Below are 13146 nucleotides of genomic sequence, written 5' to 3' on the forward strand. Positions count from 1 at the left end.
TTTGTAGCAGGGAAAGAAACCTAACCAGCAGAGCACGATAGACATTCAGAAAAAGCCCAGACATTCTTTACGTAGGATGTAAAGATATACAGAAATAGACCATATGGTTCAACCAGTTGATGGCAGTGTTAAAGGGGCAGCATGGTGGCACAGTGGTTACTTTTTTTAAAAGACTTTACTCACACATAGGATGGGCTTCACCACAGAACCTGACAAGAAGGCCTATCATTGGCCGGTGGCAGGGTATTCTTGTCCTGCCATTGTCAATGGAGATTCCTGCTGAATGCAATCCCATTGAATGGGAGGGCAGACATTGGTATGGGGACATGAGGAGTCATAAGAGGTGGGTGGAGGGCATATTTTGGAAATGAAGGCATGGGAAGGGCTTTTTGAACTTGCCTTTCAAGGGTTCCCTCATGTAGACTATGGTTCATGATACCTCTGAGGTGCCATGAACCACGGCTCGTTGAAAACTTGGCCCAACTTCATGAAAATTGTAGAATATTAGGATGTACCTATCCTCACAATGTAGCCGGCCAGGTCAGGAGTGCAGGGTTTGGGCTCACGACCTGAACCAGCACCCCTGAAAATGAGAAATCCTGGGAATGGAGTCAGCAATCCCAGAATTGGGTCTCAGCTGCCATTTACAGCCCTCCACAGAGTCTCCCTGGAAAATCCAGCTCATAACATGTAGCGCTGAGTGATTTTCTCAAAATAATTTTGTAAATTTTGACAGATTTATTATGTTGTAAACATAATCATTACGGGTACAGAATGTAATCAGTAAGCAAACAATACAGTCCCCAACATGGCATGGAAAAAGAGTTTGAAAGATTGGAATAGTTTGTTTTATGTGAGATCAATTTTCAATTTGCTGCCTGAACATGTGACACCCGGACTCCACAGGCAGTGCCGGATTTAGACTTGGTGAGGCCCTAAGCTATATAAAGCTTGGAGGCCCCTTGTTAAAAAGTTACACCAAAAGGTCTCACAAAGGTGCGTACCAAAACAGGACCTTGGGTCACCACAAAAAAATAGAAAACATAATTATGCCTTTTAATTATTTAATAGCAAGGTATTTAAAGTGAAAAATACAAATTATTTTCAAATGAATGCATTTACTGATTACATATTTATCATTTGGCTGGCTTGATCTCTCATAGATTTTGGTAATTTTGGTAATTTTTTGAGTTGCTCTTCAAGCTGGTGCTTTCTTTTTCTTTTCTGGTATCCGCTCTTAAATGTCCTCCTCATTGTAAACCTTCTGAAATTTTGTGAGGCCCCTGCGGATTATGAGTCCCTAAGCTGTAGCTTGTTTAGCTTATGCCTAAATCCGGCACTGTCCACAGGATTGTTGTTAAGTTGGCAATGGGTGCGTGTCTGGCATCTTTGAATCATGGATCATCCATTTGACAGTTTAATCCAACCCACTAACCAGGCAGCAGAGGATTGGAGTTATCATGAAGACAATGCTTGTTTTCAATTCCCTCAGTAAAATTTTATTTGGAAATCAACAGCAGGTCTTATTTATTTTTTATCTTTAGTTTAATTAAACATCTCAAATTGCAGCCGGTCCTGCTTTTTCAGTTTTTCCAGTAGTTTCTATTTTGGTTTCAGAATTCTGCCACCTGTAGTATCTTGCTGTCATGTCATCTAACAAGATTAGATCCTGAGCGAAATAAGGAGATATTAGGGAAGATAGCCAAAAGCTTGCTTAAAGAAAGTTTTGAGGAGTGAATAAAGGAGGCCACTTAGGGGTTAAATTGTGAGCACAAGGCAAATATAACCTGTCATCCTGGAAGTCCAAAGTCTCACAGAGTATATTTAATCAGCAATGTGAAATGTACGGAGCTATTGTCAGCAACTTGTCAGTGCATTAATTTATTCCGATTACAAGGGAAATTTCCCATTGTTCTGTGGCCAGGATTTTAACCACAACAGTGAATACTTTTTGGCTGAGCATGTAAGTGGTCTTAACTTCAATCATTTCTTAATAGCGGTCAGTACTAGCGAGTGACTCTCGTAGTTGCCAGTGATCCACTTCCTGAGAGCAAAGGGAACCTTAATGGCAAAACAGATTAGCCAAAACCCAAATACGAATTAAACTCTGAAATGTCAAACCTTTAGTGAGAATAAGAAAAAGAAGTGCACTGTTTTTCAAGGTGAAAACATGGGGGAATTTTCTGCTGTAGTTTGATTGTTCATGTGCAGATATTTCACGTGGACCTTAACTAACGTTGTTGATTTGGTAACAGCAGGAGAGCAAAGATCAATGGGCAGGATCAACATGTCAAAAGGATCATGAAATGCCTGTCCTTAAACTTTACAAGGGACACTGACTGGTTTTTAACCATTTGTTGACCAAAATATCATTCAGCATTTTAAAATATTGTATACCTTAATGAGGAAATGTTTTAAGATATTTATCCCATTTGTTTATGTGAGATTATTCAGTACAGCAATGACACAATATTGCTGCAGATGGTTCCTCTAACTCTGTGGTATGAATGGGTAATCTGTAACCAAAAAGAACTTGCATTTATATAATGCATCCTACAGATGTCCCAAATTACTGTACAGCCAATGGAGTAATTCAGTTTTTAAAGTTTATTTATTATTCACAAGTAGGCTTACATTAACACTGTAATGAAGTTACTGTGAAAATCCCCTAGTTGCCACACTCTGGCGCCTGTTCGGATACACTGAGGGAGAATTAAGCATGGCCAATGCACCTAACCAGCATGTTTTTCGGACTGTGGGAGGAAACCAGAGCACCCAGAGAAAACCCATACAGACACAGGGAGAACGTACAGACTCCGCACAGACAGTGACCCAAGCTGGGAATCAAACCCAGGCCCCTGGCACTGTGAGGCAGAATTGCTGACCACTGTGCCACCGTGCCGCCCTCCTGAAGTTTTTTTTGTCTCCTTGTGGGTCAGGAAGAACAGTGTGCTCCTCCAAACCCTACAAGGAAGCTTTCCCTGCCGTCAGTTTCCCAGCTCCATTTATCTATATCCTAGTGCCAGTGAACTGTTTCCCAGATCCCTCCTGGGAGTCTTCTGCTACTTGATGTTACTGGCTGGCTGGCTGCTTCCCACTGGCTCCCAGTTTTTAAAACTGATCGAGACTGGGCGCCGGTGCCCGTGATCAGATCGCTTTGCTGCACACGCACATGAGAGTTAAAATTAGCCCCCATGATCCAGACCAAAGCATTACAAATGTTGAGAGGACTATCATTTTACTGTCTCCACGTGGTTGTCTTGGGGAAAGAGTTAAGTGTTACAATACGAACACAAACATACAGCCCGATGATGCATTCAGTCATCTTCTCTGGCTTTTGAATTAACAAATTTATAAACTATTCAAATTTTAAAAAATTCATTCATGGGACATGGGCGTCACTCGCTGGCCAGCATTTATTGCCCATCGCTAGTTGCCTGAGGGCAGTTGCTGTGGCTCTGGAGTCACATGTATGCCAGACCAGGTAAGGATGGCAGATTTCTTTCCCTAAAGGACATTAGTGAACCAGATGGGTTTTTCTGACAATCGACAATGGTTTCATGATCATCAGTAGATTCTTAATTCCAGATATTTTTTATTGAATTCAAATTCCACCATCTGCCATGGCAGGATTCGAACCTGGATCCCCAGAACATTAGCTGAGTTTCTGGATCAACAGACAAGTTGAAATGACCATCTCAGCCTAAGTAGATTCCATTGTTGGTAATAAGAGGCACCCATGGCTGGGATTTTCCAACCCTGGAGTCCGCTGCAGGAGATTGAGTGTCCATTGGCTTTGGACAGGGCTGGATGACCTCAGCAGATAGTGAGCCTGGAAAATCCTACCCCATCAAAGCTAATTATGAAGCATCTATTGGTATAGCGAGTATGAGATATATGTTTATCTTTTTTAAAAGAGTTATGAGAATCTAATAATGCTATAATTGTACAGACATATATAGAATTAGTGTTATTTATTGTTGAACAACATAATTTGGCAGTTAAGCCTAAGCAAAGGGTGTCGTAATGCTGTCACTCCTTCTCTGCAAAGTCATTGCTCGGTTGAAACATCAAGTGAGAAAAGTTTGAAATTAGCACAGGACTGGGACAAGTCTTCTTCACTTTTCTTCTTGTCATGTTGCGACATCTTTCCTCACCACTGTTTCACACAGGGTCTTCCTTGGGAGTTGAAAGCCTTCAGATCTTCAGCCTGGTCTGCATATTCCTCCTCCTGCTCCTCTCTTTCGACCAATGAGCTGTTGATCTAATGCCCCTTCCAGTCTCTCTGAAGGGGCATGTTATGGAAAGGCAACACATTACATTAATATTTAAATCGGCTTTGCACCCTTTCTAGGCATGGAGTTGCTCTTGCCGGCAGATTGCGTGCAGCAGGAAACAGGTTTGTGCCCAGCGTGAACCGGGGTTTTGGCCTCGCATGCAATCTTGTCGGCTTGCCGCACCTATCAACCAGTGCAGCGAGCCAGTAAGATTGCCCCTTTAGAGCTTTTTTCGGGAAGAATCCACCTGTTGTTTTTGTGAGTTTGATATTCATTGTATATTAATACAACATCATTAATTTTCTTTCCTTTCTAGAAACGCGGCAGTCCTGCACAATGCAAACCAATGACGGTATTGAAACAAGGACCGTGGATAATAAGGAAACAAAAGTTAGTTTCATTATTTTCCCCTCTGTTTTTTAATTTGGTAAAGCTCCTCAGTTCTGCCCTGACGCACCAACCTAGATTTTAGTGCTCAAATCTCGAGAGTGGGACTTGAACTCACAACCTTCTTCATTGGAGGTGTGAATGCCACCAACTGAATCATGGCTGACATTGCAAGGATGACTATCTTATCGCTGTGGCGCTCTACTTTTGGACTTTCTACAACTGGAAATATTGGCCGCGATTCTCCCAAAAGTGCTGAATTGGCAGGAAAACTGTTCTAAATCCCGACTGTTTTGTCAGTTCAGCTTCTCACCCGAATCGCCGCACTCTGTTCACTGAAGAGGTCCCAGTCGTGAATCTCATTAAAAACCCGGGAGGGGCGGGGCCTATTCACGCCACAGTCTGACAGTTCCGGAACTCTGCGCATGCGCAGTGGCCCCGATCTGTTAAACTCCCTGTTTGCTGGCCAGCCTGGGACCCCCGCAGTGCTGCCCCTCCAGCCCCCCCCACGGCCCAGTTGCGGCCCCACAGCAATTCCCGGGCCAGCCCTTAACCCCCCCCCCCCCCATCCCAGAGCACCCCAATGACCAGCCCAAATCCCTAGCAGAGGCAATCCCCCCACCCCTCCCCCCCGGGTCAGACCCCCCCCCCCACCCCTCCCTGGAGGCAGGCCCCCCCCGGCAGACCACCCCCCCTCCCAGCCACCCCACTCACTGCCCTCCCTCCATCCCAGATCGACCGCCATGTAGAGTGGCAGCGGGACCCCCCCCACCCCACTGATTGCCCCTAGGTCCCGTCCACAATAGGCCCCGTCCCCTCGACACTGCCTGATGCCTGAAGGGCCGTGCCAAGGTGCCCCTGGGCATGGGCACTTTGCTCCTTGGGCAGTGCCAGGAGGCACAGGCTGGCACTGCCAGGGTGCCCATGCTCAGGAGGCACCACACTCCCGCTGCCTGACCCCTGGGGGGGGCCCCGATTGCCCCCCTTTCATTCCAGCGGGGTCTCCTGCTATTTCCATGAACATGGGGAGCTGCTCTAAACACCGCCGGAATGAAGTACTCCTGGCGGGATGGGAGATTCAATCGGGACAGGTATGTTCCTGATAATTACATTGAAAATATATTTAAAATACATTTAAAACAGATTCAAATGACTTACCTGCCTTCCCGCCGGTTTCCAGCGTGGTCTGACCAGCGACTGTTCGTCGGCTCTGGGAGATGCGCATGCGTTCCCGGCGCATGTGCAAATCCCGGAACATGGCCGGCGACGCGCATCTCCCACCACGACCCGCCAGAAAAGATGCGGGTCTCGATGGGAGAATCTCGGCCATTGTCCGGAATTCTCTGATCTCGTCCGCAGCTGGTATTCTTCTGTCCCACTGTAGTGAACAGAGATTTGGCCGAGCACCAAATTCTGCGTTCTCGCTGGCAGTGATAGTGGAGTGTGAAAGACCGGAGAATTCCAGCCATTTTTGCTATGCCATGAGTACCCCGATAGCGAAGGGTACAAACAATGGAAACCCTGCTGACGGCAGTAGGACTGGAAGATCCCACCGCTGTCCAATGGTGGGCTGCCTCCATCGCCACAAAACATGCCACAGGAGGTGGGTGTGGGGGAGGTTGGAAATTCCTGCCTATCATGTCTAATTGTATTTTTTTTGTGGCATTAACTAAAGTGGTAGAAAGTGGAGAATGCTAGCTACCTCAGTTGGTTAGAGAATGCTTAGTCACGCCACCAGCCTGAGTTCAGTCTCTATACTGGCAAAGTCATTCTTCAGACCTTCTATTCTGTTTGCCCCATTGTACTAATAGGGTATCACTGAGCCATGATTATCCACAAAGGATGTTGCAGAAAGAGTAGGAAGGGGAATGTTTATTGATTTTGTTCATATGGGCTTCCAGAAAACATTTGATAAGTTTCAACATAAGAGATTGCGAGCTAAAATTAAAATCCATGGAACTAAAGGCAAATTTTTGATCTGTTTGGGAGATTAGTTAGACAATAGAAAACAGAGTTTGGGTACATCCTTGTAATGCAAGGATATGCCTAGTGGTGTCCCACTGTAAATTTGTGCTGGGGCATGAACTATTCTCTATTTATTAATAATTTACATAAGACAATCAAAAGCCATATATTGCTTAAAAAAGGAGACGTACTATCAAAACTTACACTCAGCAGGACAACTCGCAAGAGGATAAAAGCAAATAGCAGTCAATACTGCGTGAGAAGAGAGTTCTGATTCATTGGCAAGTGGACTCTGATTGGTGGAGTCACTGCCCAACTTTGTTCAAATTCAAACTGGGCAGGTCAATTCTGATTGGTTAAGGCATTGCCTGAGGAATGAACTGTGGAATGACCGTTCCCCAAACTTTTGTTTAGTTGGAAAAGTTGCAATGTGTGGAAATGCTCCTTCTGTCTGTCTTGCCATGCGGTGTAAATTGTTGCTTCCAATTACTGTTGGTAATTTCTTGTGAACTGTCCTGGTGAGTGCAAGAAAAAAAGCTTTGATAGACATCTCTTTTTTTTCAGCAAAAGTCACACGTCCAAGTTCAATGATGGCACAAAGATTAGCGCCATAGTAAGCAGGGAGCACAATATTACAAAGAGACATTGATAGATTAAATGAGTGAGCAACATTGTGTCAGATGGATTTCAAAACAGCTGACTAAGGTCATTCGCTTTGGATTAGAAAAAGATAGGTCTGAGTATTACTTAAATGGTGAAAGACTGGGAACAATGATGGCCAGGCATAAAACATGAATCAGAAAGGCAAATTGAATGTTAGTCTACATAACTAGAAGGCTAGCAAAAATGGGTTTTGCCACAGCTTGACAAAATGCTGACTGGAACACATCTGGAGCAATGTATAAATCTTTGGGCATTGCTCCTCATAAAAGATACATTGACCTCAGAAGAAGCAAAGTCTAGAATCACCAGAATATTAACAGGTCTCCAAGAGGTATATTATGAGGAGGGATTACATTCCCTAGAATATAAAATGCTAAGTGTGGATTTGATTACTGTTTTGTGGATTTGGAAAGGAATTGATAAGGTAGGAAGCTGCAGTGAGAGATCAAGTGTGACCACAGAAATTCTAGCCCAATTATTCAAATTTGCAGTTGCAAACTTGGAAAAGGAGTTGGAGAGAGGAAAATTACAGGAAATGAATTGGACCAAGAGTGTCACACTGGAGGATGAAAATTAGGAATGGTCTTTCAAAAGCCTTGGAAACATAACCTGTTAGCAGAGGAACATTGAATCATAGAATCCCTACAGTGCAGAAGAGGTCATTTGGCCCATCAAGTCTGAACTGACTCTTTGACAGAGTACCTCACCCAGGCTCTCTCCCCTGCCCTATCTCTGTAACCCCGCACATTCACCATGGCTAATCCAACTGACCTACACATCTTAGGGCACTAAGGGGCAACTTAGCATGACCAGTCCACCTAACCTGCACATCATTGGGATTTGGAGAAGTGGTACAAGAAGTGACAAGATTTCTGGGGAAGACGGAGCAAGTTGCCCTCATCCCACCTTTAAAGACTGTTGCCCACATTTGAGTTAAAAAATAAGTTTGATCTATTTGTTTTTGCAAGACTTTCTAACTCTGTATGTCAATCACAGTATAATCCTGGAATAGTATTTGTGGCTTTGGAAATGGACAGTAAATTCCAATAACACTTGTTGGTAAATTGGTGGTTATAGCGACGCAAGTCTTCACCCTGTGGATGTGAGGGAGCAAGGATGGAAGCCATCTCAGGAGTAAATGACCATGGTGGGAGTGGGTAAAGATTTTTCTGGAGATAAAGGTATCTAAGCTAAATTGCCCCTTAGTATCAGGAAGATTAGTAGGGTAAATACATGGGTTACGAGGATAGGGGCTGGGTGGGATTGTAGTCGGTGCAGGCTTGATGGGCCGAATTGCCTCTTTCTGCACTGATGGGATTCAATGATTCTATGAAGTAAGAGGTGAGGTGGTGCTTGAACAGAACAGCAACTTCTAATGGAAGTTCGAAGGCTAGCCCGGTAAGAGTTTGAAAGTGTAGTTACAAATGACGCAGGTGAGAATGCCCACAAGAGATGAAGAGGGTTTGTAAGGTGATGGTGATATGTAGGTGATGAGGGAAATAATGAAATGGTTATAGATGGTTCAATCTGTGGTTGAAACCAATGGCCATGCTAGACTGCGAGGGTGAGATGTTGGCTGTGATCAGGGATGGAGTTGCTCAGTATATAATAGGCAGTTCACAAACTATTGACCACAAATTGGAAATCTAGAAACAGCTACCAATAATGAAAATAATTGCCAGAAGTAGTAAAAAAAAAGCTGCTAAACAGCAAGCAGAAATATTTCAGGCAGATGAATATGTACAATCTTAACGTTTATTTATTATTGTCACAAGTAGGCTGACATTAACACTGCAATGAAGTCACTGTGAAAATCCCCTAGTCACCACACTCAGGCACCTGCTCAGGTACACTGAGGGAGAATTTAGCACGGCCAATGTACCAAGCCAGCACGTCTTTTAGACTATGGGAGGAAACCGGAGCACTCGAAGGAAACCCACGCAGACATGGGGAGGACGTGCAGACTCCGCACAGACAGTGACCCCAGCTGGAAATCGAACCCAGGTCATTGGTGCTGTGAGGTAGCAGTGCTAACCATTGTTCCATCTATCTTAGTGCCTGTCAAAGTGCCTTATCTAGAGTTCACCATGTCAACGCCTGTAAAACAAGTTCAGTTAATTCCCTAAAGTTATCGGATGTCACTCTTGACACTTAGCCATGAATAATTCCAGAGGTGATCCTTTACTGCATTGATAAACCTGTCAAGCTCACCAATTTCTATTGCATCTGCTAGAAACTCTTTATTTCTATTGTGTGGATATCGCCACCAATACCTTTGACTTAATACTTAAGATAAGAATTTCACATACGGTAACAGTTGAAGATCTATCAATGCTATCATTAACTATCACTTCAATTGCTGATTTTAGAAGTTTCAGTGTGCCTTCTAATAGTACGGGCATTCCTCTCTTTAGACCCAAGAAAAGAAAATGCAAGAAAAGATTGATTCAAGCAAACGCCAAAAACTATAGGAAAGAAAGGCAGGCACATTAAGAAACAGAAAACTAAAAGAACACACTAGGAGGAAAAAAAGGCAATGGTTTTAATGAAAAAGACTGGTTAGTTATAATGGCCTGGGAATGGAAGAATGGATATTGAAAGGATCTATCAGATGGTACGATAGTTTGTAGCTGGCATTCTGGCTCCTGGATTCAGATTACACCCACACTCATTTTTCCAGAATTGCAAGTTTAAGATCAAGGGTCAACATGGAGTGAAATCAATTCCAAGAATAATTTTTGGCCGAGATTTTGCTGGAACGGCAGCGGATCTTGTGGCATGCCTCGTTAGTTGTACATTTTCCAATGGGGTGGCCTGGTAGCACAGTGGGGTTAGCACTGTTGTCTCACAGTGCCAGGGACCTGGGTTCAATTCCTGGCTTGGGTCACTGTGTGAAGTTTGCACATTCTCCCCATGTCTGCGTGGGTTTTCTCTGGGTGCTCCAGTTTCCTCCCACAGTCCAAAAGATGTGCTGGTTAGGTGCATTGGCCATGTTAAATTCTCCCTTAGTGTCCCCGAACAGGCATTGGAGTGTGGCAACTAGGTGATTTTCACAGTAACTTCAAATGGTTAATGTAAGTCTACTTGTGACGCTAATAAATAAGCTTTGTTTTCCTTAATTTTTCACCTTGAAAATGTTTCGTCTTCTGAATTGCTGGAAGTGCAAGCTGGGAATAGCATGGCAAGGGAAACTGGGCAGTTAGGACTTTCATGAACGATGGCACCAACAGTTAACCAAGTGAGGTTTAGAGTTTGTGAAAGAAACAGAGCAACAGTGGAAAAAAGAGGGAAATTGGACTGAGCGGATCACCGTCTGATTAGATAGAGCACAGGGGAAAAGAAAGGTCAGATTAATACTCTGAGAAGAAAGGGAAGCTCATGCAATGCAATCTTCAAATAAAGATGCTCTAATTGGGCCACAGCTATAGTTGTTGATAGCACTCTGCTGGGAGGTGACAACTAGCTGCCCAGCATGATCATCAAAGGCAGATGGCAGCCATGATGGGGCCTGCAGCTGCAGAATAGAGAAGGCAGGATACTGGAGAGCAGCTGCCTCACAATGCAGACAGGGCCAATCTGCAAATGACCAACTCAAAGATCTTCATCTGAGACAGAAACTTGAAGTGACAGTATAAATGCTTCTGAAAGATAAACTACTTAATGAGACACCGCATTGAACCCAACAGTCGTGTACTAATGTGCACCAGATGTGCACCAGATGTGTGATCAGTGCTTATAAAATCACCCTCCCCTGCCTGTTAACAAATCTAATGGGCAGTGAAATGGAGCAGAGGGAGTTCCCAACTCCACCACCCTGCCCTCCCTTTGAAAATAGAATCACATCTCAGAAGCACCAGTACGCCATCCAAGGAACTATTTTAAAGTTAAAGTTTATTTATTAGTCACAAGTAAGTTTACATTAACACTGCAATGAAGTTACTGTGAAAATCCCCTTGTTGCCACATTCCGGCACCTGTTCAGGTACACTAAGGGAGAATTTAGCTTGGCCAATGCACCTAACTAGCCTGTCTTTTGGACTGTGGGAGGAAACTGGAGCACCCGGAGTAAACCCACGCAGACACGGGGAGAACATGCAGACTCCACATAGACAGTGACCCAAGCCGGGAGTCAAACCCGGGCCCCTGGCGCTGTGAGGTAGCAATGGTAACCACCGTGCCACCGTGCATAACAGCTCCTGTTCTCACCCCATTGACGATTGAAAACCCCAGGCCTAGATTTAGCTGTGTTCTTGCTTCACCCTCTTATTCTCGTTTCAATATTCTCTGGCTTGACCTGCTTTCTTCTGCACAATAACCTATCCAACAAAGGTCATGTAAATTTCATTGCGATTGAAGTTTTTTTTAAGAAGAAATATGGATGATATTGAACTCGGGAATCCAGGTAAATACTGCTGGTGAGGCAGTAATGTAGATGAGAGGCATCTTAAACATTGAATACCAAATGTAACATTAACAGATATGTATATATGAAATAATAAGAATGTTTAAAGCCAAATGAGACCTTTTCAAACAATTAAAACCTGGCTAAAACTATTAAACATGTTTAAATGGGGTATTTTACCTTCACAGGGGTTGACCTGCCAGCTTGTGATCGCTTCATTGGTTGGAGCCCTTGGTTCATCATTTTTGTATGGCTATAACCTTTCGGTAGTAAATGCACCAACAGTGGTAAGTGAATCAAAACTCAAGTATCAAAGCAGGCCAAGAATCACTTTATTGCACCTACTGTGTATCCCCAACTTTCGGTCAACTAGATCCAAAGGTCTAGAATTCCCTCCCTTGAACCCTCAGCTTTCTCCCTCCCTCCCTCTCCTCCATCAAAGACCCTCCTTACACCCACCTTTATGGCCAAGCTTTTAGTCAACCTCCCACCTGCCCCCAATATCGCGCTATTGGGTGCAAAGACAGTTTATTAGGTGTGAAGCACCGAAGGATGTTTTAAAAGTACTTGGGCAGCACGGTGGCACAGTGGTTAGTACTGCTACCTCACAGCGCCAGGGACATGGGTTTAATTCCTGCCTTGGGTGACTGTCTACATGGAGTTTGCACATTCTCCCCGTGTCTGTGTGGGTTTCCTCCGGGTGCTCCAGTTTCCTCCCACAGTGGGTTAGGCCATGCTAAATTGCCCCTTAGTCTCGGGGGACCAGTGTTGAAGTGGAAACTTTCCTGCTTCTTGACTGTGATAGAAAAACTCAACAAAGTTAGTTCAGACAAAATAACAAGCCTTTATTTACGAAAAGACTGCATGCAGTTTTGGCTGCAACTTGGGTTCAGAGAGCAGTTATTACAACATGCTAATTCCTCCCCAAGTCCACGCTTACAGAAAGAAACAGTTCAGTATTTATACATAATCATTATCTGTTAGCGTGACCAGAGCTTATTCAGGAATTTGATCATTAATAGAAGTATAAACAATAGCATTAATCATGTTATAACCTGTTGACCTCCTAGAACCTTTTGTTGCATCATTCATATGCTTATCTTGCCCATTGATGTAACAGACAAAGGTCGATGATTTCCGTCATCTCTGACCTTATCTTGTTTTATTTACTCCTATAGCTTTAGGCTATGGGGAATCAATCTTATCGGGCCTTAGAGGTCAGGAAATTGGAATAGCTTGACCTTCTCTGATCTCATTCACGTCATAAGTTATACGAAGTCAGCTTTATCAGGTTTACATGGTGGTCAGTCATGTTTTAAGTTATGCGGAGTCAGTCTTTCTTATATTGTACCAATTTTCCCACCATGCTATTCCTTAGTTCATATAACTTCACACCAGCAGGGTAAACGCGTGAGGTTATGGCGATAGGGCCTGGGTGGGATTGTTGTCGATG

General features: G+C 43.9%; 1 protein-coding gene across 1 annotated transcript in view; it reads left to right on the plus strand.

Moving 5' to 3' along the window:
* The first annotated feature begins 1815 nt into the window (after positions 1-1815).
* The window catches only part of slc2a9l2 (solute carrier family 2 member 9, like 2), a 408797-nt gene continuing 397466 nt past the window's right edge, over positions 1816-13146 (plus strand). Inside the window, exons 1-3 of the mRNA XM_078213118.1 lie at positions 1816-1963; positions 4594-4667; positions 11882-11980. Of these exons, the coding sequence (XP_078069244.1) occupies positions 4614-4667; positions 11882-11980 (153 nt within the window). The 5' untranslated portion in view covers positions 1816-1963; positions 4594-4613. The remainder of the gene's footprint in view (positions 1964-4593; positions 4668-11881; positions 11981-13146) is intronic.

This window comes from Mustelus asterias, chromosome 1 (genome assembly GCF_964213995.1).
Source record: "Mustelus asterias chromosome 1, sMusAst1.hap1.1, whole genome shotgun sequence".
Classification (NCBI taxonomy): domain Eukaryota; kingdom Metazoa; phylum Chordata; class Chondrichthyes; order Carcharhiniformes; family Triakidae; genus Mustelus; species Mustelus asterias.